Source organism: Ostrea edulis, chromosome 2, assembly GCF_947568905.1.
Source record: "Ostrea edulis chromosome 2, xbOstEdul1.1, whole genome shotgun sequence".
NCBI classification, from domain to species: domain Eukaryota; kingdom Metazoa; phylum Mollusca; class Bivalvia; order Ostreida; family Ostreidae; genus Ostrea; species Ostrea edulis.
The window spans coordinates 105,364,389-105,391,915 of NC_079165.1; the positions used below are offsets into that span (position 1 = coordinate 105,364,389).

The 27,527-nt window shown below is 36.1% G+C and overlaps 2 protein-coding genes across 3 annotated transcripts; one reads left to right on the plus strand and one right to left on the minus strand.

Moving 5' to 3' along the window:
• Nucleotides 1–1,864: 1,864 nt before the first annotated feature.
• Nucleotides 1,865–27,091, minus strand: LOC125680501 (F-box/WD repeat-containing protein 7-like). The gene is made up of 14 exons (XM_048920143.2): nt 27,004–27,091; nt 21,563–21,694; nt 20,291–20,418; nt 18,258–18,519; nt 14,431–14,553; nt 10,776–10,858; nt 7,875–8,001; nt 7,553–7,687; nt 6,341–6,601; nt 6,080–6,193; nt 5,756–5,937; nt 4,791–5,016; nt 2,840–3,050; nt 1,865–2,742 (listed from the first exon to the last, which is right to left on the minus strand). Exons 2-14 carry the CDS (start codon nt 21,665–21,667, stop codon nt 2,468–2,470), a joined length of 2,232 nt encoding a protein of 743 aa, XP_048776100.2. The 5' UTR covers nt 21,668–21,694; nt 27,004–27,091; the 3' UTR covers nt 1,865–2,467.
• Nucleotides 15,094–17,427, plus strand: LOC125667319 (myb/SANT-like DNA-binding domain-containing protein 4). 2 transcript variants are annotated; one of them, XM_048900814.2, is made up of 4 exons: nt 15,094–15,553; nt 16,530–16,597; nt 16,852–16,998; nt 17,167–17,427. In XM_048900814.2, the coding sequence occupies exons 1-4, from the start codon at nt 15,363–15,365 to the stop codon at nt 17,214–17,216; spliced, it is 456 nt and encodes a 151-aa protein (XP_048756771.2). In that variant the 5' UTR covers nt 15,094–15,362; the 3' UTR covers nt 17,217–17,427. The 2 variants fall into 2 exon arrangements, with proteins under 2 accessions (XP_048756771.2, XP_048756770.2); XM_048900813.2 differs by lacking the exon at nt 17,167–17,427 and having other exon boundaries at nt 16,852–17,153.
• Nucleotides 27,092–27,527: the final 436 nt, after the last annotated feature.

Sequence of the window (27,527 nt, forward strand, 5' to 3'; positions counted from 1 at the left end):
CCTGAAATTTACAATTTATGTCCCTCTTGTCCCAAAGATGCTTCATATAAAATTTGAAAAGAATAGGAATAATAGTTATCAAGAAGAAGTTAAAAATGTTCAATTGTTAACGGACGATGCACGACGACAACCATACACAATTTCCGAGTTGCCCAATAGTTCTTTCCCTTAGTGGAACTCTTACGCACAGTGAGACGCAAAACATACTATCGTCCACACGCGGTGGGTACAAATGTTTATCGCTGCCTTCATATATTGCCTAAAGGCAGATTATCAGACATTATGCAACCACCCAAACTGCAGGGACACACAATATTAGTAAGTTTATTAGTAGCGAGCGACGCGACGAGCTCGCTCCAATGATTACGCAACTGAATCACGTGGTTTGCTCTTCATCAGCTGAAAAATGATGGGGACTACCCATAATGCCTCCGGAAAAATGTCGCAGTCACTGCGGTATACTTCATTGACAATCCCGTCATTAAAATAATTGTTTAGAAAGTACAATTAACGTTTTTAAATTCCAGACAAGCTTTCTCATAGCTTCAAACGTTTTGTTTTTGCTTGGTTTGAGAGAAGAAAAAAAACATTGCAGCTAATATGACGTCACAATTTGTAACTGTTTACACCAACCGCGTTATATTTCCCGCGATAAATGAAGAGGCGGATAAAAGTCGTGTTGCAAGATGTTAGTGGGCTTCGCTCATCTCAACGGTCACACCGTACAACATATTATTTAATAATAAAATAGCTCAAACAAAAATCGATAATCTTTTTTCTTTGATTAAAAATAATATGATTTACGGCGTGACCATGTTTGAGGGCGAAGCAAACAAATTTTGGCAATAGTATCTATATCCAAAACAGCTAGAACAAAAACAACCCAAAGTTAGCACGAGGACGAAACTGTATCAAAGCATCCCAATTTTGGATATTTGATCCGCCTATATATTGAACGCGGGAAATATAACGCAATTGATGTAAACGGTACATTGTGACGTCATATTCAGCGTCGTTATTTAGCAAATTTACGAAATAGCGTTTGAACCACAACAACAAACATGGCATTAATCGTAGAATGATTATATATGATTAAGAAAATAAGATTTACATGCTTTTACGAATTTTATGTAACATCTCAGAACGACATGAAGTAGGGTAGACGAGATTCAAAATGGAGAAATACATGTCCACGCGCTAATATTCGAATCGACGCCATTAGTACCAAAATTTTCAAGTTCAAGGTATGGTATAGTTTTTCATTATTTTCCTATATTTTCCTTTTAATAAAACATGTATATACGTGTTACCTATAGGGAGAGCTCTGCTCTCACGACCCTTTGGGCCGTGAGAGGGTTTCGCCCTCTATCACTGGTGCAGAAGAGGAAATAAAAAATAATTTCGAATTTAATCTAATGGCCTAATTCAATCAAATATTCTTGATCTGGTCAGTTTAATATATACCAACGGCTGATACAAACAAAATTTACACTTTCATTACTTTTATCCATATTTACATAGCTAGTCTATAGTTTATGTATACATCTTGTACCCACCCAAGCGTTCAACAGAACAATGAAAGTACCTCTATCACAGAAGAGCTGATATCTCGGAAGTTGCATATTGCAATATGTCACCTGAATTTACTCAGATGACCTAGAAACCATGTGTAGGTGTATTTAAACACGTTGACTGACAGACACAGCGATTTCTAATGGGTTCCATGATTATCTACAATTCGTGTGACTCTCAACCAGGTGCAAGACATGTGGAGCAAGACCTGCACCTAACTGATACAAATGAGTTTACAAGAATGACATTCTCACACAAAGTAAGCATGTTCAGTGTAAAATAGTACAAAATATTGGTTTTTACTGTTTTTATTTGATATACATTTAAACTGCAACAGGAACAGAAGGTAGAAAATATCAATTTGATAAAATATGCTCATTAAAAGAAGTGCAAATCACAGGTATTTTGCAATGAGAACTGCTTTTTCATCAGAATTTTATCAGAAATGTTCACACATTGACTAGACACCCTTCTTTGGATAATTCACAACCCTCTTAAATACAGAATGATCATTTCATGATTAACCAATAAAATTGTTTGCTGGCCATATTGTGAATGCAACAGATACAGCACACTGTCCACATATAGAATGCCCCTAGTTTTCTGACAACACACATTCACAAACATTTATGTTGTTGGGTATGAATAATCACGCTAGTACACCGAGACCCTCACACAGTTTGACACAGTAATGTTACACTAACCATTGACAAGTGATGATGAAACTGACATCTCAATCAACAGGGTGAACTTGTTTGAAGCATCATGCCCAAAATGTTTTATTAGTGTGCAGTAGCACTCTTGACCCGTGATAAGTAATTGCATTAAACCAACACTCCATATGCTTAAAGCACTGGAGTTATCACAAACACACATATACATAGACACTAGTATCTCAAGTTTTTTTGTCTTCTACATCGAAGTCCAAAACCAAGAGTTTAGTTTCCTCGGTGCCATTCCGACTTCCCACGGCACACACCAGTTTAGTGTTGCTGCAGCGAACCCTCCACACCACACCCCCACTTCCTCCACTGTCCAGGGAAACCAAATTTCTAAGAAAATCTCCAGATCTCAAGTCCCAAATTTTCACAGTTCCATCATCTGATGATGTGATGACAAATTTTTTATTGAATTGGAGACAAGTCACAGCACTTTGATGTTTGTTTGGCCCTAACAGAAAAGAAGGGGAGTCATAAAATAATCCAGATTCTAAATTATTTTTGAATTTCTCTAGATATACTTGATCCAAGAGACGATAGATCCTTACCTTGTAGAGTCTGTAAGCACTGTCCAGTAGTAATGTCCCACACTTTAACTGTAGAATCAGCATTTCCTGAGACCAGTATATTGTCCTTCAACTCCAGGCCACTGGTCAGAGACTGGTGGCCAATCAGTGTATGTAAACAGTTCCCCGATTCGACATCCCACACTCTGATGGAGGTGTCTAACGATCCACTCACAATGTGGATACCATCAAACTGCAAGAACAGTGAAAAGCATTACAAAGAGTGTCGATACTGGATGTCAACAAAAGAACCAAAGAGACCGCAATAATGTACAGCTGCTCTCATTTATCATCATAGATAACACTGAAACCAACAAAAATATCAAATATATTCATCCAGTGGCCTTGACCTTTCACCATTGACCTTGAAAATTCCAAGTTAGATGCTAAACATTTACTTTAAAAAAATTGTCTTTGTTGTCAGTAAATGTCATGGATAGAACCACATCTGTTGTCAGTAACTGTCATGGATAGAACCACATCTGTTGTCAAAAACTGTCACGGATAGAACCACATCTGTTGTCAGTAACTGTCATGAATAGAACCACATCTGTTGTAAGTAACTGTCATGAATAGAACCACATCTGTTGTAAGTAACTGTCATGAATAGAACCACATCTGTTGTAAGTAACTGTCATGAATAGAACCACATCTGTTGTAAGTAACTGTCATGAATAGAACAACATCTGTTGTAAGTAACTGTCATGAATAGAACAACATCTGTTGTAAGTAACTGTCATGAATACAATTTATTGGTTAGTGGTGAGTATTTAGTAACTGTGATAAACAGAACCACATCTGTTGTCAGTAACTGTCATGAATACAATGTGTCTGTTGTCAGTAACTGTCATGTATCTGTTTGTTGTTAATAACTGTAACAAATATAAAGCATCTAAGTAACTGTAGTGTGCATACTATGTCCATCTCTTCAGTACTCTAATAGTGTGTTTCTGGTCAGTAAACCTACCTGTAATGAGTAGACTGTTGGTGTGTCCCTCCAGTAAACCTACCTGTAATGAGTAGACTGTTGGTGTGTCTCTCCAGTAAACCTACCTGTAATGAGTAGACTGTTGGTGTGTCTCTCCAGTAAACCTACCTGTAATGAGTAGACTGTTGGTGTGTCCCTCCAGTAAACCTACCTGTAATGAGTAGACTGTTGGTGTGTCTCTCCAGTAAACCTACCTGTAATGAGTAGACTGTTGGTGTGTCTCTCCAGTAAACCTACCTGTAATGAGTAGACTGTTGGTGTGTCCCTCCAGTAAACCTACCTGTAATGAGTAGACTGTTGGTGTGTCTCTCCAGTAAACCTACCTGTAATGAGTAGACTGTTGGTGTGTCCCTCCAGTAAACCTACCTGTAATGAGTACACCCTGTTGGTGTGTCTCTCCAGTAAACCTACCTGTAATGAGTAGACTGTTGGTGTGTCCCTCCAGTAAACCTACCTGTAATGAGTACACCCTGTTGGTGTGTCTCTCCAGTAAACCTACCTGTAATGAGTAGACTGTTGGTGTGTCTCTCCAGTAAACCTACCTGTAATGAGTAGACTGTTGGTGTGTCCCTCCAGTAAACCTACCTGTAATGAGTACACCCTGTTGGTGTGTCCCTCCAGTAAACCTACCTGTAATGAGTACACCCTGTTGGTGTGTCCCTGCAGTAAACCTACCTGTAATGAGTACACCCTGTTGGTGTGTCCCTCCAGTAAACCTACCTGTAATGAGTACACCCTGTTGGTGTGTCCCTGCAGTAAACCTACCTGTAATGAGTACACCCTGTTGGTGTGTCCCTCCAGTAAACCTACCTGTAATGAGTACACCCTGTTGGTGTGTCCCTCCAGTAAACCTACCTGTAATGAGTACACCCTGTTGGTGTGTCCCTCCAGTAAACCTACCTGTAATGAGTACACCCTGTTGGTGTGTCCCTCCAGTAAACCTACCTGTAATGAGTACACCCTGTTGGTGTGTCCCTGCAGAGTATGTATACATGTCTCCGTCTCAGGGTCCCACACCTTCACCATATAATCGTAAGCACCACTGACCACCCGTTTCCCATCATATTGCACACACCTGACCGCAGCTACATGGCCCATCAGTACGTGTTTACACACACCACTGTGGATATCCCACACTCTGAGTGTGGCATCCCGGGAACCACTCACAACTCTGAAATGGAAAAATCCTCATACTTAGCTGGATTTTATGCTAATTCCATATTTTGGCAACAAATTTCATGAAGTTGTGGGAATTGAAGATTCTGTAGCAGCCAGCAATGAGTATATTCCTTCTTTATCACCATAAAGACAATAGGCATTCTAATGGATCTAGACAGAGGAACATAATTTAACATCCCCATCCTAAGACTGTCTGATGAGAATTTAAACTATAAACATTAATTTTTATCTATTTCTTCTCCATCTTTTAATAATATCAGTAGCTCATACAACTCCAAGTCTATTGATCATTATTTCCTTTAACAATTAAAGGAGTTTCTTATAAAATCCTTATTACCATGCTTTCTGCATGAAACAAAATATCTAAAATCTAATCTATGACGTACATAAAATCTTCACTATAAATCTTTAAATAAAACATTCAGACAATTTTCTGCAGGTATTACCACATGTTTTAGCATTGAACCTAAACATGGCATCCTTTTAAATGATACAGAATGAACCAAGTAGATATTATTTATTTCAAACTATGAAATGTGTAAATCATTCATTTCATATTCCATAAACTAGTCAAAAGATACTGCACCAATTTCAAAGAAAGTGGACATTCAATTCAATTAAAAGCTGATGACAAACTCCCATTCTTTTGATAAACTGGATTTTTTTTATTTCTGCATGGCTTCCAGGAGAATTTCAAAAATGAATTAAGGGGGAAAAGTTGGTGTGCTTACATGTTTTTGTGAAGGTGCATACACCTGACAGTAGATGTATGACCATACAATGTGTTGATGCATTGCCCAGTGTCAGCATTCCACACTTTGAGTGTCCTGTCTGTTGAGCCACTAATGATAATATTATCCTCCATCTGAGAGGACCACACACCTCCTGTATGACCCACTAAGGTCCTTAAGCACTGAGAAACAGAGAAATGAGCATTCAATCTTTACATATCACAATCAAGAGACTTATCAGGTACAGTAGATGATTTATGAGTTTAACATTTAAAAGAAACATTGGATGTTTTCAATCAATGTTCATGATTTATGGCTACCCACCTTTCCTGTGATGACCGACCACACTTTGAGTGTGTTGTCATCTGAACCGCTAACCACACGAGAACCACAGAACTCTAAGCAAGTGATGACATGATCATCATGCCCTCTCAGCAACTGAAGGAAAAATCAAAGAATAAGTCACACACTGAAGAACATGTTTTACATTCACACACAAATACAATATACCACTGAATCATCCACCTTATGTAAAACTCCAAACTTCTACTGCAATGCAGTATAGAAACCTCACAACAGACTTACCTTCGGACTTCTGAGATCGGCTGCCCTCCAGTTCTGTTCTATCTGATGCTGCCTCATATAGAGGGCCTTCCATGGACTACGACAGGCTGTTCTGCGCCGGAGTCGGTTCGAACCATATACCAGAGTTTCGGTAATCCCCTCCTCCTTACACTTCTCCCTCCACAGAAGGTTGTCCTCGGCTAATACACGCCAGTAACGACACGTCTGAGCTGCTTTTAATAGGGCTTTTGGCTCAAGGAATGATAGCACATACAAGGCCAACTGGAAAATTTCAATAAGCTTGTAAAAATGCTTGTACTATTTATCAGTAAATAATGACCCCCCCCCCTCCCCCCGGAAAATCATGAAGACAAAAAAGAACTACTATATATATTCGTATATAAGTCAACCTGGATAAGTGAGTGACCTTTTTTCAAAGAACTTTTTAGGAATTTAAAATTGATCCTCCTATAAGTCAGACTGGATTTTTTTCCCATCAAATTGACCATCAACGTGGTGTTTCTTCGTTACATATAATTTCAGAATGTTAACCTCAATCTAACTTCACATTAGATGCAATATTTCACTTTAACTTTTACTACTATATGTAACCTTGCCTCATTTTTTTCCCCGTCAAATGTGACATGTGAAAGAGGCTTCTCAACCATGAAATGAATTAACGTGATTGGAGAGGTCTTTTGTTAAATGAAATAATGAAAGTTTGAAGAGAATTGAAATATCTGGACCTAATGGCCACACATATTTCAAACTACATGATATTGTGAATATGTGGTGGATCTCTGGACAGTGAGTACATTGCACAAATATTGTCCCCTACAGCTCTAGTGAACGAAATGTTGTCTGCTAATTCATTAAATGTTAAATAAAAGAACTTTTAATATCATTTTTATAATTGCACTTCATTTTCATAAATTTTGAAATTAAGACATGCATATTTTCTCAAATTCCTGTGAAAAATCAGTCGATTGAAAAATGAAAGTAAAAAGCTCAATTTTGCTGGTTGGAAAAAAAACAACACACTAAAAGTTGCTTGTAAAAAAAATTAATTTCAATCCCTGAGAGAAGCAATTGACTGAAAAATGCTAATAACAGCTCAATTTTGCTAGTTGGAAAAAAATCCACCAGTTAAAATTTGCTTGTAGTAAAAAAGATATATTAAATTTCAATCTCTGAGAGGTGCTGAAGACCACTTCCTGATGATGAGTGACCCACCTCTTTTGGCAGTAATGAGATGAAGTCCCTCTGGAACTGAGGTTCGATGACCTGCATCATATGTCGTACTTGAGTGGGTTCACAGATCTGAATCAGTTCATCCACAGCCATCAGACGTTCTGCATTACTCCAGGTCTACAACACAATCAAATACCATTCAATACATTCTCAAATTTTACAAATAAAAGATATTGTCCAATATGAGATACTTAACAAATAATGCCTCATTTAGGATGCTTTTTGGTTTCAAACTTTGACTTTCAGAAAAGTTTTATTTTAATGTATGAAGATATGTTGATGCAAAATTCCCAATAATTTTCACCTGGAAAGTTTGTAGCCACTCCATGAGCCTGGGAGGGGGGTTGTCTTTGGAGGGAATTCTGGGACGATGGCCCCCAGCATAGGATGGAATGATTGTGGTCTTCTTCAAATTTCCGAAGGTACTCTGACTGTGAAATATAATAATGTACCAATTACTTTCAAAATCTATTACCTATGGGTGCATTCGTTCTGCAGATTGTAAAAGTTGGTACTTTTATCTACACTTGGAACCAATATTTACTAATAGCAATTTTCATTGATGTCAATACTGCAGGCTGACTTACAATTGTGATTGATTACAAATGTACTTTTACATTTAGTTCACAAAAGACAAAAAAACCTTGACCACTCGCTGTTTTGAAAGATGGCAGCTGACCAAGGCATCAAAAAACACTAATGACACTTGTTGGTAAATTATAATACCACTACAGATAAATATTAAAATAACATAGATAAAAATTTATCATTAAGATGAAAGACATCAAACATTTCTGTTGAATTCAAAGTTATAATGGCATAGTACGAAGTTTATCTAAAATTATTGAAAATAGTTATGCTTACATAATAGAATTTTATCTATTTCTCCTTCTTATTAAGTCTTTCAAATGGTAAACTACTGTCTGATAGTGAATGCTGGTAAACTACTGTCTGATAGTGAATGCTGGTAAACTACTGTCTGATAGTGAATGTTGGTTGTCTTAGCTAGCTTTCTTGATACAGGTTAGCTTAATACCATATTTGGCCATAATGGCAGCATACGGTAAACTGGCATTTCTAAGATTGGGAAAATTGTGAACGTGGTAAGAGAATGTTTTTTAAAAGTACAGTAAAATATTCTTATAACATTTATGGCTATAACGTTTAATCGATTATTACGTTTGAAATCATAAATCCCAACTGATGTTGTGTAATGTCTCAGAAATAATGTGGTTTATCATTATCGCTTATGTACATATCAAGTTTGTTAATAAGGTCTGATTTGTTGATTCCATAAGTGCTATTTATCTCCCAATATAATACATTCATGCCCATCACTCAACACACCTTGAATGATTTCATAACACCTTTTAATAGTGAAAGTAGTAAGGTCTATCGAGGTTTTCCCAGATGGATACAGAACTTGGAAGTTTACCACTAATATGCAATTGCTACATATATAGAAAATAAAGGAAATACAAGAGATGTTTGTAAAACATATATGCCCCCCATGGTGCAAAATTGAAAAGGGTTATACACATGCATCACCTAATTAATAGTAGTATCACCAATTCAAAATATTGAGCAGACAATATCTTCCTATGTCAAGAGTGGATTGACCATGTGACATAAATATCAATAGGGGTCATCTACTCATTGTGCTGTACCAGTGTACAAAGTTTGGTGTCAATCAAGCGATTAATTCTTAAAATATAGGAAACAATATATTACTATGTCCAGTTTAACCCTTGACCTTTGACCATGTGACCTCAAAATCAATAGGAGTCATTTTCTCCTAAACATGTACCAGTGTACCAAGTTTGATGTTTGTTAAGCAAAAGGTTCTCAAGATATTGAATGGACAGTATATTCCTATGTTCAGTTTGACCCTTGAACATGTGACCTCAAGATCAATAGGGGTCATTTTCTCCCGAAGATATACCAGTGTACCAAGTTCGATAGTCTGTCAAGCAAAGGGCTCTTTTCAAGATATTAGGCGGACAATATATTCCTATGTCCAGTTTGACCCTTGACCTTTGAACATGTGACCTCAAAATCAATAGGGGTCATCTACTCCTTAGGATGTACCAGCATACCAAGTTTGATGTCTGTCAAGCAGAGGGTTCTAAAGATATTGAGTGGACAATGTCTTCCTTTGTCTAGAGTAGATTGACCTTTGGACCTGAAAAACAATAGGTGTCCTTTTCTACTCATAACCAACCCACTTTTGAAATACCATTGCGATCAAGTGAATAGTTCTCAAGATATTGAGCAGACAACATGTGGTCTACTGACCGACCGACAGATGCAAAGCAATATGCCCCTCTTCTTTGAAGGGGGGCATACAAAATTGCTGAGTTTTAAAATGTTTATGATAATGATTATAATGTAATCAAAATAACTGCCTTTAGATGTTACAACAGAATTGGTTCCACATAAAACATTTCAGTTAAACTTTGGTATTTTGAACACCCACATTTCAAATACTAGAATCTGCATTCCTAACAAAATATCAAATAAAAATGATGCAATAAACCTTCTTCTTGTTGAACATGGTAATGACACATACCCTAGTTATCACAAAGTGAAATTATGTACCTGTGAGTTAAAATCACCTTCGTTATCTTCGTCAGCATAATTTGCAGGACCCAGCTGCACGACAGTCAGTTAACTTTAACACACAGTTAATGTCTAGTTAACTCATTATAAATGTAAGAGTTGATGGAAAGATAACTGTCTGTTAAAGTCAACTAACCATCGTGCAACTGGGTCTTGATCTTTTGGGCAAGTTTGTTAGGTCAGTGTATGACTTCAGTGCATTGCTGTGTTGTCCACACCTACCTACCAGGTCCACGATGCACGCACCGTGTACCCCCCCCCCCCCCGATTAAAAAAAAAAATATTTAAGTACTATTGCTATGTCAAATCCCCAAATTCGAAGTTTAAACACAGTGCCATAAACTTCAAGAACGCGAGGTTTAACTGTATATCAAACGTTTATTGGAGTATTCTCCAAGTAGGAAAATTAACATTTCATTCTTTTACAACAATTCAAGGGAGGTCATTTTTCATACATGGCATACAAAAATAAAAATAAAAAAATAAAAAAATGAATTGAACAGCAATTAATTTTTAAAGAGGGGGAGGAGGGTGTCAAGAGTATAAAATTGAATGTAACATTAACGATTACTTTCCATGCAATTACCTGTCAAAGTCATCCGGACGACAAGGCCTTTTAAATGGTGGGATCCAAACTTCCTCTCTACATCCATAACTTTTTCTTTTCATCTGAAAATTGAGAATAAAGTGCACCATTATGGGTATGTTCAACAGGAAATGTACATAGCATTGCTACACAAACAGGAAGAGTACACTGCAGCAATGCTACACAAACAGGAAACACAGCAGCAATGCTACACAAATGCAAAATGTACACTGCAGCTATGCTACACAAATAGGAAGTGTACACTGCAGCATTGCTACACAAACAGGAAGTGTACACTGCAGCATTGCTACACAAACAGGAAGTGTACACTGCAGCAATGCTACACAAACAGGAAATGTACACTGCAGCAATGCTACAACAAGATGTGTTTGTGAAACACAAATGCCTCTGATTATGGCCAATTCCAAAGATGGCCAATGTCACAAAGACAAATATCTTGGTACCAGTAGAAAGATCTTGCCACAAGAAATGTTCATGTGCAATATAAAAGCTCTAATATTTATCATTTAGAAGTTATGACCAATGTCAATTTTTTTAAAGCGGGTCAAACTCCAAGGTCCAGGTCACAGGGTAAAAAATGTTGGTACCCACAGAAAGGTCTTGTCACAAAGAATACTCATGTGAAATATCAAAGCTCTAGCACTTTCTGTTCAAAAGTTATTAGCAAAGTTAAAAATTTTTAAAATGAAGTCAAACTCCAAGGTCCAGGTCACAGGATCAAAAATGTTGGTACCCATGGAAAGGTCCTGTCACAAGGAATACTCATGTGAAATATCAAAGCTCTAGCACTTACTGTTCAAAAGTTATTAGCAAAGGTCAAAGTTTCAGACAGAATGACAGATTTACAGAATGACAAACAGGACAAAAACAATACCCCCCGATTTGAAATTTGAACCCAAAGCTCACACCATCTGCAGATAATATTTGTTGTTTATTTTACAATTAAAGTCAATTCTAAATGTACACGATATTATCCATACATTATTTTCCAATACACAGCCACACAGAAATCCAATATACAGACTAATACCATAACTGCCTTCATCTTCCTTTAAACATACACCAGCCTCCTTGAATTTACTGTCGTAAATACCAAACTGTGTCAAAAATGTATTCTAAGCATTCTCTTTTATTGATAGCCATACGTACATAAAAGTATATATGCGAGTTCGATCCCCACTCAAACCTAAGACGTAAACATAGGTAGGGGGAGTCTAGTCATCATGACTTTTCATGGCCCATAAAGTACATATTTTCCTACATACATTAAAAGGTGTTAGACTTAATCCAAAATCCAAAATCTAACAGCTTACATACAGATAAAAATGAAATACCAATATATGACCAATACTAAATAGACAAGTAAAAACCTAGGAGTGTTCTGTCACGAAGAGCTACAAAATCAATTTAATCATATACTACACATTATGAAATGGGTATTTCAAAAAATAATGCGTCTCGTAAAATTGAATGAAAGTATTTGTTTTTAATATGTAAAGATTACACCATTCCCTGAAAATCTACTTGATAAAACAAGAGGTACTGTGAGCAATGCTCATTAAGAATACCCCCCGCTTACCCCAATCTCCCAAAGGATGTTGGTAATAGGTATAAACTACATGTACCTCTTTTCTGAGTGTAAAAAACAAATGGCATGACAAACCGAACCATATTGCTACTTCAATGTCCAGTGCACGTGACCTTTGACCTTTTGACCCCAAAATCGATAGGGAACATCTTCATCTCATGGGTAGTCCATATGTATGATATGGTGACTGTAGGTGGAAAGGATAACGCTTTAGAGCCCGGAAACCATATTGCTACTTCGATGTCCAGTGTGCTTGACCTTTGACCTTTTGACTCCAAAATTGATAGGGAACATCTTCATCCCATGGGTAGTCCATATGTATGATATGGTGACTGTAGGTGGAAAGGATAATGCTTTAGAGCCCGGAAACCATATTGCTACTTCGATGTCCAGTGCACTTGACCTTTGACCTTTTGACCCCAAAATCGATAGGGAACATCTTCATCCCATGGGTAGTCCATATATATGATATGGTGACGGTAGGTGGAAAGGATAATGCTTTAGAGCCCGGAAACCATTGCATCTACAGACGGACGGACGGACAGATTGATGGACGGACAGACGGACAACCCGATTCCAGTATACCCCCCCACAACTTGTTGCGGGGGGTATAATAATGAAGATTAAGGGGCTCTCTCAGGGGGAAGTTTATCTGAAAAGGGGTTTAAATCTAAAGGTTTCAATAGTTAACTATTTATCTTTATTGAAAGGTGAATTCACTTGCAAAATATCAATGAATATTTACAAATGATCTTTCATCACATTACTAAATTTATTTATGAATGAATGCCTTCTTCATTTACATACAATAATTGATTTTCCATTTGGGCTCAAATACTCTTTATTTATTCTAATGTGCTAATATATATACAAAAGCATCTGAAAATTACAACACATGAGATAAAGAGAATAATTGTACAAATTGTAAAAAAAAAAATTTTTTTTTTAAATAAAAAATGCTATTTTCCAACTTAGAGTTGGAAAACAAAACATTAAAATTACATTTCTTTTTCTTTATATTTTGGCTGTCGATATTTTTTGACATGCTATCACATTTCATTCAGCTGTATCATGTATGCATTAAAGTACGCTATCTTTTACTGTTTAAAATGTTAAACTTCACACATCACTTTATTTGAATAAAAGTCTCTTGATTTTAGGGGTGAATCAATATATCGATATATCGAAATGTACCGGTATACGCCTGTCCAGCGATATACGATACGGTGTTTCGACGATACGATACAATGTCGGGTTTAAAAATAGCCCTTTTAGTAGTCGGGATCGAAGTTTATAATTTAAAAATGGCTTCTAACAGGAACACGATTCCTCAGACTTTAATACCTGCTTTTACATTGTGACATCAGAGATTTCTCAGACTTTAATACCCGCTTTAACATTGTGACATTGGAGTTTCCTCAGACTTTAATTGTCATTGTTTGTTTTGTTATGAAATAAAAGATATTAAAAACCACTTCATTTTTTTAAATTTTGATATTTTACTTCAGAAAATGCTTAACTACATTGTAAATCCAATATATCGGATATCGCGTCAGAAAATATTGTATCGTATCGTATTGGAAAATCTTGAGCAATACACACCCCTACTTGATTTACAGTGCTCCCTCAATATATTGTAAACTTTTGTTCAAGACAAATATGGGCAATAAAGCGGGAGTGGCAATATAATGAATTCACTATCACTGGCAAATTCACCGAGCAGTCAAAAGAAATTCAATTCTGTAAATCTATTTGGGTTCCATTCTGTATTATAAACATTTAGATAATCTCGAGTTTAATTCAGCAATAATTAGTAATTAACATGACCACCTAAATACCTTGTCCAGCATGTCCCATTTGACCACACAGCTCTCAAAGTACAGGTATGATTACTGATGGCTGTTAGGTAATTGGCATTAAACTTTGTATTTGAGTACCCTTTAAAGGGGCCCCTTAATCACTCTTCCTACTGTTTTTGATGAGTAGATATTCAGGGAATAAGCCTGAAATAGCTGTGAAATTTTATGAACTAGTGGTAAATAATACCTTGCCAACAAGAACAGGAATCCGTGAGCGTTGGTGATTCACTCGTTGTATGCGTCTGTTGTCTTGAGGAGAGGGCGGGGCAGAGTCTAATTCTGTGGGACTACTCACATCGTCATCTGAAACCTAAATAGGAAAAGGAAATATTACAGAACTTCAATTTATTCATTTTTCAACTAATTTCAGGTTGTTGTCCATATTTGATACTCTTAAAATGATCATCAGGCCAATTTAATCTCTGTTATAGAAATTCTGCTGTGACAGTTAAGTATCTCCAAATCGGCCCCTCAGAAAACCAGTCTTCCCGGAATATCGATAGATTTTCACAGTCCTGGCAGAAATCTTAACATTTCCTTACAAAGAAATTCTCACGAAACCGTCCATCCCTGAAAAACGGACATTGGCCACTTCTTATAGAACATTTGTTGGCAAACATGTGTAATTTCCCCTTATAATACTGACCACCTTTTTAAAACTAGAAAATTTAGGTCAGAGGGATGATCAAGATTTGTGAAAAATGACCAACTGGCCAGATGAGAAATTATCCATTAGAGGTGTGAAAAATACAAGTGGCATCTATAATTTCTATGGTTTTCGCGTTATATCAAGGGTGTTAGTGACACCTGGCCCCGCCGTCATAAAACTTTGAGAATTCTCAAAAAAATTCTCAAATCAACTCTTGAGAATTACTCAGCTAAGAATATTCTCAAATCAGCCGTCATAAATCGATTTGAGAATATTCTTAGATGAGTATATTCTCAAGAGTTGAGTTGAGAATCTTATCGTGCGCGACACTTTTCGCGGAATTTTTTCAGCGCTGGTAGCGGCCCTGTAGAGCTCTTGAATGTTAAAAAGGTGAGAAAACGTCATAGAAACATGTAAATATACCAATATTACGTCTTGAAATTTTGTCGTCTGCTGCATTTCCTTTCAATATGGAGACGATGAAAGTAAAAAAGAAAGCTAGGGCACAAAATTGGACCGCTGAGGAAGAAGTTCTGTTAATAGAGGAAGTGAAAACGAGAGCAGAAATCCTCTTTGGACCTCTGAAGGGTTGTGGAAAGTCCGGAAAGATTAAAGAAATAAAAGACAGAGAATGGCAAATGGTTGCTGACAAGTTAAATTCGTAAGAACATTATTTTCTTAATTCTTAATTCAAAATGTAATATCATAAACGCAGAATTGATTAAATTCGGTCGCGTAATCATGTTATTCAATCCGCGGACTTTACGATAGCATTTATTCCGGAAATGTGACTTTTAAAAACTATTTAAATACTATTTCGTATCATCATCATTATTCATAAAAATTGTTTTGTTACTGACCTGGAGATATAAAGAAATCATGCCAGTATTTCCTCTGATTCAAAGCAGATTTGGAGGGACTTTCCAAATCTATTTTAAGCTTCACGTACGCGGCATCCATCGATTAAAAGGGGTGGATCAACGATTTTACTCATAGTAATGTAACACCTCAAATTGTGTTATAGTTCTTTATTCCATGGTGATGAAGTATATGTACAGTGTTCCCATAAGTAAGGGGCAAACGTGGTGACTACAGCTATGGGCACTTCCCTTCTGAATAGTGTTGTATCACAGGTACTTGTTTCTGTAAATGACTTATGACCTCTGTATACTAATAACAGATATTGAAGTTTTGTATTATTTGTTCCCGAATAATAAATTGAAGTTTTGCATGATTTGTGTCCGAATAATAGATTATATAAATAAAATCCACCACCAAAATCCGCTTTTTTCGAGGTTTTAAAAAAGGTGTATCATGTGTACATTAAAAAAAAATGACCAGCATGCAATGCACTGTTTCATATGACATTATAAATATTTATCAATAATTAGTTTTATGTCAAAAGTTTTCATTAAATAACATTTTTCTTTAAATAACATAACCCGAAATAATTTTCAACAAAAAATGATTACAAAAGGTATATAAATATATCGTTCAGAGATACACAAGTGAAATGGTCAAGTGGTAACGACGTCGATCCCAACTGAAGAGGTCCCCGGTTCAATTCCCATCATTGTCTTTTTTTTTTTAAACTTGAAATTAAATTTCCTCTCTTACAGTAATTTAATGCTTTGTAGACAATTCGACAACAAGATGAGAGGTCTGGAGGAAGCGAAGAAAAAATATTACAACATTAAACAGAGAAGTATGAAAAAGATTTATCAATTTGTATTAAATTTAGCAATAGAAACATGTATCAAATCAATCTGAAGTTTTGGAAATATATTAATATATCAATTTTTTTAACCAATATTATCTTTTTTTATCATTATCATTATTGTTCATTTATTTTATTGTATGGTATTTTGATGAGATTATAATTTTTTTTTTAAATTAAAAACCTTATTTGAATAATTCAATCATATATTGTGTAAATCTCTAGCATCTATTTTCAATTAGGCAAAGAAAAACTTGATTCAGTCAAAAAGCCCAAGACAGGAGGAGGTCCACCCCTCCCACCACTAACACCTGGGGAAGAGACTTTTCTGAACTTGTCAGTAGGCCAACCAAATGTCCATGGTTTAAATGGAGGTGTTGATTCTGATGGTACATATACATGTAGAATCACTATTCAATCTCAGACTTTTAACCTTGAAGTTATCCAAATTTGAAAGGTATATTTGTATTCACCTGAGGATGGATGTTAAAATCCAGAAAGCGCTAGTGATTTGAATATGTATGATTTGTTGTATGTACTGATATTGTTGATTATAGAGCAGCAGATTACCAACTCCATTCAAAATGAAAACAATACTTTCTGGTGAAAAGCGGTATCTTTGGAAGATTTCGTCCTCCTCCAGACTCTCAAGAGGATTACTAAGGTCCCGAAATACCCGAGGTCGTCTTAAAATGCGCTGATTTTGTCTCCTCTGACGTCTGCGTCTGATCATAGCAGCCATTTTTAATGCTTGAGAACGTTCTTAAGTTTGCATTTTTGTAGACTCAAATATTTGAGAATAAAACTGATTTTGAGAATTTTTTTTGTGCTCAACTTTTTTATGACGGCCGCTGAGTCTGAAAATGGGGAAGTTGAGAACATTCTCAGACTTGAGAATATTCTCAGACTTAAGTATGTTTTATGACGGCGGGGCCTGGCAAGTCCAAGTGACTCTTCCAAATTCTGTACAACATGTAACAGATAATGAACACAGAATCAAACATCATATTGTCATATTGTTGCACCATATGATATAAGCAGAAGTGAATTCAGAACAAACCCATGACTGTTATTGATAATTATCAAAAGATAAATTCATTTTCTTGGTTTCCGTACACTTTTAAAAATTCCTAAGAAATATTCAAATTATAATTTTATATTTTACTACTGTACTTTTCACAGCTAAACAATTTGTTAAAGACATAAGTGATGGACCAAAACAGAGTTTTTATAGGTAAGAGGAATGCCAATAATATATTCTATTAAGATTTTCAATTTAAGATTAGATGATTTCAGTGAGAATATTTCTGGTACAAGCAGATTTAGTTTATCTTCACCGATATTTAACTAGATCACCAGATCAAAGTGAAAAGTACCTACTTTGTGTATTTATTGCAGCAATTATATGGCTTGGGTTGGAAAAATGTCTATAAATGCATGTTCTCGATAAACCGGCCATCCCTCTAAACCGTCTTTTTTTTTTGGTCCGAGAGTTGGCCAGCTTAGAGAAGTTTCACTGTATAATCTAATTACTAGTCAAAACTCCTATATCAGATTTCGTCTATTTTCACACAATACTCTAAAATGCATGATCTTAATTCATCAGCAACATGCGACCTCTCTAACTTGTCTTAACTGTTTAACATACATGAGGTCTATGGCCCTCCGGACTCCAATCCTCCTCCACGTCTCCATCATCATCATCTTCCTCCTCCCTCCTCACTGTCTCTGACGATGTTCCTCCCTCGGACTTTCCATGACTGAGGGTACTGCTATCATCTGACAGTGATGTGCTCGGGGTCTCAATGAGGCGAGACCGCAATGAACGACCAGCGCTAGTGGAAGGTCGGGGGGATTCAACAGGGACATCACTCTCAACAGCTTCTACATCACTTTTGGATTTCCTCCCCCTTTATAAAGAACATTAAAGGATATTTAATCATTTAATTTCAATGCAAGAATTACCCAGACAGGTTATTTAAATAAGTTTACAGTATTGTTTCCTTCTATAATGCATTAAACCCGAGTTACTTTAAAACAGTAATGGACACAACGTTCCATGGAGGGTAGCTGTATCACAGAAAAAATAGCTACATGAACTGAGACCATGAACCATACCTGCTTGTCAGCCAGTGACTTAGATCCCAAGCTTAATGTCATCATTATTAGCCATTGTGGACTGAACATTTCATAATTAGTGCTTGCTCTGTGTACCAAATGCAATAATTGTGGGAATGATATACCCTCTGTGAATGCTTTACTCTCAGTGTCTGGGAATAGTGTACCTTTAGTGACTGACTGTAGGAACATTTTACCTTTAGTGAAGATAGGAACACTTAAATCTTCTGTGACTCAGGAAATATGATACTTTCAATAACTGTAGTCATGGTATCCCTTCAGTGACTGTGAGAATGTTTACCTTCAGTGACTGTGGGGATGTTTTACCTTCAGTGACTGTGGGGATGTTTTACCTTCAGTCACTGTGGGGATGTTTTACCTTCAGTCACTGTGGGGATCTTTTACCTTCAGAGACTGTGGGGATGTTTTACCTTCAGTGACTGTGGGGATGTTTTACCTTCAGTGACTGTGGGGATGTGTTACCTTCAGTGACTGTGGGGATGTTTTACCTTCAGTGACTGTGGGGATGTTTTACCTTCAGTCACTGTGGGGATGTTTTACCTTCAGTCACTGTGGGGATGTTTTACTTTCAGTGACTGTGGGGATGTTTTACCTTCAGTGACTGGGGATGTTTTACCTTCAGTGACTGTGGGGATGTTTTACCTTCAGTGACTGTGGGGATGTTTTACCTTCAGTCACTGTGGGGATGTTTTACCTTCAGTGACTGTGGGGATGTTTTACCTTCAGTGACTGGGGATGTTTTACCTTCAGTGACTGTGGGGATGTTTTACCTTCAGTCACTGTGGGGATGTTTTACCTTCAGTCACTGTGGGGATGTTTTACTTACAGTGACTGTGGGGATGTTTTACCTTCAGTCACTGTGGGGATGTTTTACCTTCAGTCACTGTGGGGATGTTTTACCTTCAGTCACTGTGGGGATGTTTTACCTTCAGTGACTGGGGATGTTTTACCTTCAGTGACTGTGGGGATGTTTTACCTTCAGTGACTGTGGGGATGTTTTACCTTCAGTCACTGTGGGGATGTTTTACCTTCAGTCACTGTGGGGATGTTTTACCTTCAGTGACTGGGGATGTTTTACCTTCAGTGACTGTGGGGATGTTTTACCTTCAGTGACTGTGGGGATGTTTTACTTACAGTGACTGTGGAGATGTTTTACCTTCAGTCACTGTGGGGATGTTTTACCTTCAGTGACTGTGGGGATGTTTTACCTTCAGTGACTGTGGGGATGTTTTACCTTCAGTGACTGTGGGGATGTTTTACCTTCAGTGACTGGGGATGTTTTACCTTCAGTGACTGTGGGGATGTTTTACCTTCAGTGACTGTGGGGATGTTTTACCTTCAGTGACTGTGGGGATGTTTTACCTTCAGTCACTGTGGGGATGTTTTACCTTCGGTGACTGTGGGGATGTTTTACCTTCAGTGACTGGGGATGTTTTACCTTCAGTGACTGTGGGGATGTTTTACCTTCAGTCACTGTGGGGATGTTTTACCTTCAGTCACTGTGGGGATGTTTTACCTTCAGTCACTGTGGGGATGTTTTACCTTGCAGCACGGTGTCTGGACTTGGACGCCACTTTACACACCAAACAATTCCTGCTCTGTTCTATGATGCCATAACCAAGCCCCGGTACTTCACTCAAATCAGATATACTGGAAAAACCTCCCACTGCCTGCAAGGTTAAAATACATCTGTACCTTACATTAATAATGTCCACACATGAATTTCATCCTTTTTCCCCTGGTGCTATATTTTGATAGCCAGTCAATAGTTTGGAAATTTTGGATTGGCTGTCTATTGGACCAACAACGTATTCTGGAAAACGCAGTTTTCAATTCAAATCTATCGACTAATGTTTGGATGATAACAAACAGGACAGTTTCAGTAAGATTACCTGACCTCCAAGAAGGAGATCTAGTCAATCTTCTTGAAAATAATGATTCTAAAATACAAAGAATTCATTACAGTTATATGGTATTACATCTATTATTGGAGTTATATAATATTCTGTCTATCATTTTCATTCATCTAAACTGATGTATATTTTACTGTGCTAAATGAATTTATTCTACTGCAATGCATTGAAAGCCGATTTGTGTTTATCATGAATGCATAATAAAGGGACACATGGCACCATTGAGGACAACGCATTGAATGTTGGCACCAAGGAAAGAGAAAAAAACAGCTATAGGGTAAGGGGTGTTAAATGCTAACACTAATGAATCATTCAATGAAATGTTCATTTACTAGCAAATACCACAGTAAAATATGTGGCCACAGAATCATGGTCCCATGTCGCCAGCTGGTGTTTGACATGTAACAGTCACATATAGCATAACCTGACATGCCAAACTTTTGTACTTCAATGGCGTGTTCATAATTAATTATCAAACCACTTCTCTTATTTCGTTAAAATACCTGGACTTCTCAACTTATACAAAACTGTATGTCATTGTTACTGAATAGTCCCGTGTACTGTACATAATTAATGAAAATATCATATCTTATATTTGCTAAGTGAAACATAATGTACATGGATTTTCATTAAAAAGTTTATTTCCTGTAAGAAATAGTAATGAGAGAGTGGTTCAGAATATAAAAGTACAAATATTCCATTGGTGGTGTGATAAATGGTGTGAAAACGCTGGTCGATTTAATGCTAGTTCTCAACAGTCACCATTGCTTTGTAAACATGGCCTTCATCTACACCATGATGAAAATGAAGGCATAAAAAACTGAAACACCACAATGGGCATTTCAATACACACACTCTGTGTGAGTCCTGTTGTCTACACTTTTTGAGATTTTCTGCTTACCTTCCTGTATTTGATTATTGCTTGTGCCTTTCTGACCCCTATTCCAGACAGCTGAGCAAAGTCCTGAAGATTTGCTGTGTTTATATCTACTTTCTTACTGGCCATGGTTTCCAGGACAGCTGGATTCCAGATCTATATAACACAGTACATCAAAGTATTATCATTTCAGTACACATATATTTCTCACTCAATTTTATATTGCTCACATTTTCAAAACATCAAAGCCATCACATTTCAATACCAATTGACAAATCACTTGAAACTCAACATATTTTGACAAAAGAAAGATTTTATCAAATTTCACCACCTAATTATTTGCATATATAGTAGAGGGTCTTTCCCCTCACTTCCCTGTAGGTGTGAGTACAATGCAAATTAAATAAAACATAAAGCAAAAACATTGAAATTCTTAAATATTTTGTACTTTACTTGGACTGAAGTTAAAATTGGTATTTCTCAATTCATTAGGTCACACTTTTGTCAGCTTTCAATCCTTTCTTGCGTAATGAAATGATAACGGGAAATGGGTATTTGTTTATTTTTCGTCTTTTCCAAGAGTCATGGTTAAGTAGTAAAGCACCAACATGTACATATAATTTTGGACTTTGTGACAGCACATTTTTATTGAATAGAGTTGCCCAAACGCTCCACATGGGTGAGCCTTATGAGATTTTTTTGATGATGTATAAAGTCAAAATTAATAACAATCTTGTGTTTTATCAATACATCATTTGATTTAACAATATAATTCAGTGTTGTAGGAACCTGCCAATCGAGCAGCACAGACATATTCAGATATGTTTTAAAACTCTCCTGATCTTGCGAGGCAGCTCAAGGTTTTTGAAAGTCTACTTCACAACTACCAATCACACCTAAAATCTCAAAGTGTAGTTTTTTCACACCTTTAATTTTCAACTTTACCTCACCCACATAAAACTACCATTTAAATCACTGAGGTATGTTTCCATTGACAGTAAAGCATGGATAGGATTTCACTGCACAGTGATGCAAAGTAATTCATTGCATTGTGCGATTGTTTAATGTCTGACCAGGCAGCTGATCATTATACATATCAAATTCACTCATTCAATTATATTTCAATGCAAGATTGGCTACATAATGAGAAAATATTGCAAAAATTTTGAAGTAAGAAGAAAATAAGTGACCAATGATGACTGAAGTCAAATTATCAGGCTGGAGAACATTTAAGGAATAACTACATTTTCATTTGTTATTTGCAGCCGTTAATGCTGATTTGACTGACACATTTGTACTGAGTTTTCCAGCGCAAATAACAAGATGTGTTTGTGAAACACAAATGCCCACGATAATGGCCAATTCCGAAGATGGCCAAGGTCAAAAGGACAAATATCTTGGTACCAGTAGAAAGATCTTGTCACAAGAAATGCTCATGTACAATATGAAGGCTCTAATATTTACCATTTAGAAGTTATGACCTATGTAAAAAAAAAAATAATAAAAGTAGGTCAAATGTCAAGGTCATGAGGTTTAGTACCAACAGAAAGGTCTTGTCACAAGGTATACTCATGTGAAATATCAAAGCTCTATCTCTTACTGTTCAAAAGTTATTAGCAAGGTTAAAGTTTTTAAAAAGTAGGTCAAACTCAAGGTCAAAGGGTCAAAAATGTTGGTACCCACGGAAAGGTTTTGTCACAAGGAATACTCATGTGAAATATCAAAGTTCTATCTCTTACTGTTCAAAAGTTATTAGCAAGGTTAAAGTTTCAGACAGAATGACAGAATTACAGAATGAGAGACAGGACAAAAACAATATGCCCCCTGATCATCGATCTTGGGGGCATAAAAAGGAGCTCTGCAGAGCATATACCCTCACAACAAGTGTCTACAAGATTTTTCTATGAAGTACCAAAGTGACCGTGACCTTTTTCTCTTTTCAAAACAAATCTACACAAGAAGTATCAAATTAATCGAGCAAAAAAAAGATGGCCTGTATAGTGTCTATAAGCTTTTTTCATGAAATCCCGTAGTGACCTTGACCATTGGACCCCAAAATTGATAGGGTTCTTCCTCTCTTGATATCAAAGCTAAGGTCTGTGAAGTATCAAATCAATCGAGCAAAATTTGTGGCCTATACAGTGTTTACAAACTCAGCATTACACAAACACACACTAACCCACACACAAACAGGCCCATTACTACATCCCCTCTCGCAATGAATTGTCAGGGGATACTACGAAGATAGTTATAGCTTATCTAATGCAATTTTGCTTCATTTTGATGTCTTATTTTGTTTGGTTTTGCTTTTTTTTAAAGTTTAAATTATGTCTTATCAATTTTAGAAAAATGTTAATTTTAAAAAAAGAACTGCATCAAAGTTATACAAAGCATCCTTTACTTGAGTAAAAATTACACAACTTCTGTCGTCACAGTTTAAGCACAATAATACAGGCACCTGTCACATTGACATGTTATGTTTCTTTGACAACTGCTTGAAAAATTCTAAAGACTGGTTGAAGCTAGATACAATAAAGAAATAGTTTATCACAAATCCCTGCAAATTTACAGAAATGTCATTGAGAGGCACATTCCAAACAGAACATGTCTGATCTTCAAATGTGTTGAATAAAGTCAAAGCTACATGGTTTGCAAAATAACAATCTTTACACCATTTACCGTATATACTCGGCTATTTGTCGGTTCGCCTATAAGTCGGTTGTATTGTTTTTAGGTTATTTTGGAGGGAATTGTCATGGACTCATTTATAAGTCGGTCTAACTTTTTCAAGAATTGGTTGACAATTTCAAATCAATGCTCTAATATTTTTACCTGTGTTTCAAATAATATTTTGATAAATGTGCTGATATTTGATATTTTTCTCCCAACAAATCAATTTCATATCAATACTCTTATGTATTTATCTGTGTTCCAATAATATTTTGGGATATGATATCAATATTACTTTTTATTCTCAACAAATTAAACAGTCACTATTTTGGTTATTTCATCCATGTTTTTGTTGTTTACAAAATACTAGGCTATACATTACACCTTCCAGAAAAATACTTATCTTCTTAGGACACTCCTATAAGTCGGACATAAGAGTTTTGGACCAAAACTTAACTCCCAAAAAATCTGACTTACAGGCGAGTATATATGGTAGGTGTTTGATGCTCCGTTATGCTGGTATTACCTCTCTTTCAAACTTTAAGGATGCATAGGGCAAACGCCGGTAATTTCAGCCAGCCGGGAAATTCGGATGAAATATTTCTAAGCCTCCATTAAATATATTAGTTCCTCTATCACTCGCGTTGTTTTCTTACTTTTGTTCCTTTGTTTACGAAGAATACAGAGAAGTCTCAAAAATGATACATTCGGATACCTTTAGTTAATTACCGTAAGGACACCATGTCGGTCTTTTCTGTCAAAAGTTACGAGCCTTGGAAAATTTGACTACCTATCACAGTCATAGAAAACTTGTATTTGCTAGTAAATAAAAATTTTGAAATATTTTTTTTTTTAAATTATGAATAGAATAGAATATGATTTATTTCCAAATTAGGACCCTCTCGGGCATACAGCATACATGATTGTTAACATTTCAATGTGCAATGACGATAAAAAGAAACACAAAACAAAACAAGAGTAAAATATGCACTATTAGTATGAGCAATGTTCATACATGAGACATTTGAACATGATAATACTTATTTGCATTATATGTAAGTACCACCGTGTATCCTAATGCAAAACAGTCAGAAATACACATAGGGAAAAAAATATATATATTTATAGATGTCTATATATATACATGTACATAACAACTCTACATGTAATAATAGTAAAGGTAGTAAAGTACATATGATTAACTCCACTGTAATGCAAAAGATACCACGGGACGGTGCATTGGTACTAGATCAACATGTCATGTTTATAATGAGTGCATATGTGCAATATGGTTTCATATGGTTCACACATAATATACAGTAATACTAGTAGTATGAGCTTAGACAATGTACATAACACGAGATATTACTTGATGTAATATATGTAAGTACCACCGTGTATCCTAATGCAAAACAGTCAGAAATGCACACAGGAAGAAAATAATAACAATATATGCAATGACACATAATAATAGTAATAGGCACGTAGTACAAGTACATATGATTGACTGTAATGCAAAAGATACCACGGGACGGTGCATTGGTAAAATTATGATAAATTAGGACGTACCAGAATGTCTTTATCACATATACAAATAATAAAGTTCACACAGAATGATAAATATAATGCACTTTAAATAGTGTCCGAATTTACCGGACAGATTTTCCTATGAGAATTTAAATACGAACACCCATAAAGGCATGTATGCAAATATTTAGATATCTATTACATTTTATCTTTAGCACATGGAATATTGCTCGCAAGAATAAATCTGAATCGCAGCAGCAGAGATATGCAAAACATATAAGTACAAATAATAATTTAATAAACTGTCTGAATTTAACGACCAGTCGTCCGAATTTAACGGACTTTGTCCTGTTTTGTTTTTCCCTTTATCATTCCATAGAATGATATCCTACTTAGGAATTCTCTAGATTTTTCAAAGCCTAAAGTGTATTGTTGATTAGAATTATGTAGCGAACCGCAGTATGAAGAGTAGGTAGCAGGTAGTGCGGGAATGACTTGCGCAATGAACCAAACCGTCCAAAATTACTGGCATTTACCCTATATAGTGTAGCTAATTTGCCATAATCAATGCAAACCAAAATAAAAAGGGCATTAAATGTATTAAAACGTATCAAGAATATTTTAAGATGTTAAGAATTTTTTTTATCTCAATTCCATTGTGACATAGACTGCCTTTGTTGATCTGATGAACAAAATAGCCAGCTATTAACAACTCAAAAGTAAGTCATAATCAAGTCCTATCGACCTCTGACCATTAATCAAGTAACACTCCGTGTTTCACTGAATAACATTGCTAACGGTGGAGTCATGACATTTCTCTATCTGCTGCAGCTGACATTCAGTTTCTTCTCAAAAAGTTAAAAATTCATGCTGAGAATACAGAACCACATTAACTTCTAAAACACGTAAAACCTCCCTCAGAAATACTCGATCAGACGATCGTGAATCAATAGCACCAGTGTTGACAGGCTGAACCACTCACCCCAAAGTCCTTCACACAACAAATGAATTAAAAATGAATGACTATATTTATATATAAAAATCAGAGTATTTGGATGCAAAGATCTAACAGATGAGATGCTAGTCACATTAGATTCAATACTTTTCATCGATTCTCCGGTCAGTCTTCAGTCGATCTTTTGTAAAACAAAGAATGACCCTTTCTATTTTCCTTTTGCCGTATAGAATCTATAATAGGTTGCATCTCTATCAAAATATCGTTGTAAGGGAATAAATAATGTTATATGCAAACTTATACATATATTCACCTGAAAACCATCATTTCTGGTTTACCAACCCTCTTTCACAAGTCCGCCATCTTGCCAAATCAAACAACACGTAGGGGTGGATAACTCTAGCCCCTAAAAAAATATATGTTGACCTAGTTTCCATTAATCTAGTACAGGGGCGGATCATATGGTATTTTTTTACCAAAAAAATTGATTTATAGGACATGGGGAGGGAGGCAAACCTCAAACGTAAATTTTTGTGTGATGTCTTGTTTTGGAAGAATTATAGTAGGAGGCACATTCCTCAATCGTAGTGTTACTAAGTCCACAGGTTACACCCCCCCCCCTTTTGTATGCGCATGTTAATTCATTTATCAAGCTACAATATATTGGGCTCATAGACAGCATGCAATTCACAACAAAGGTTTAAATAGATAAGGACAATTAACAATCACATGCTTTCATAAAACAGTAATGCCTGCACGAAAGTGTTTCCCTTTATAGATTATATGATATGGTGTGACTTATTTATTTCAAATTAGGGCCCTTTGGGGCATACAGCA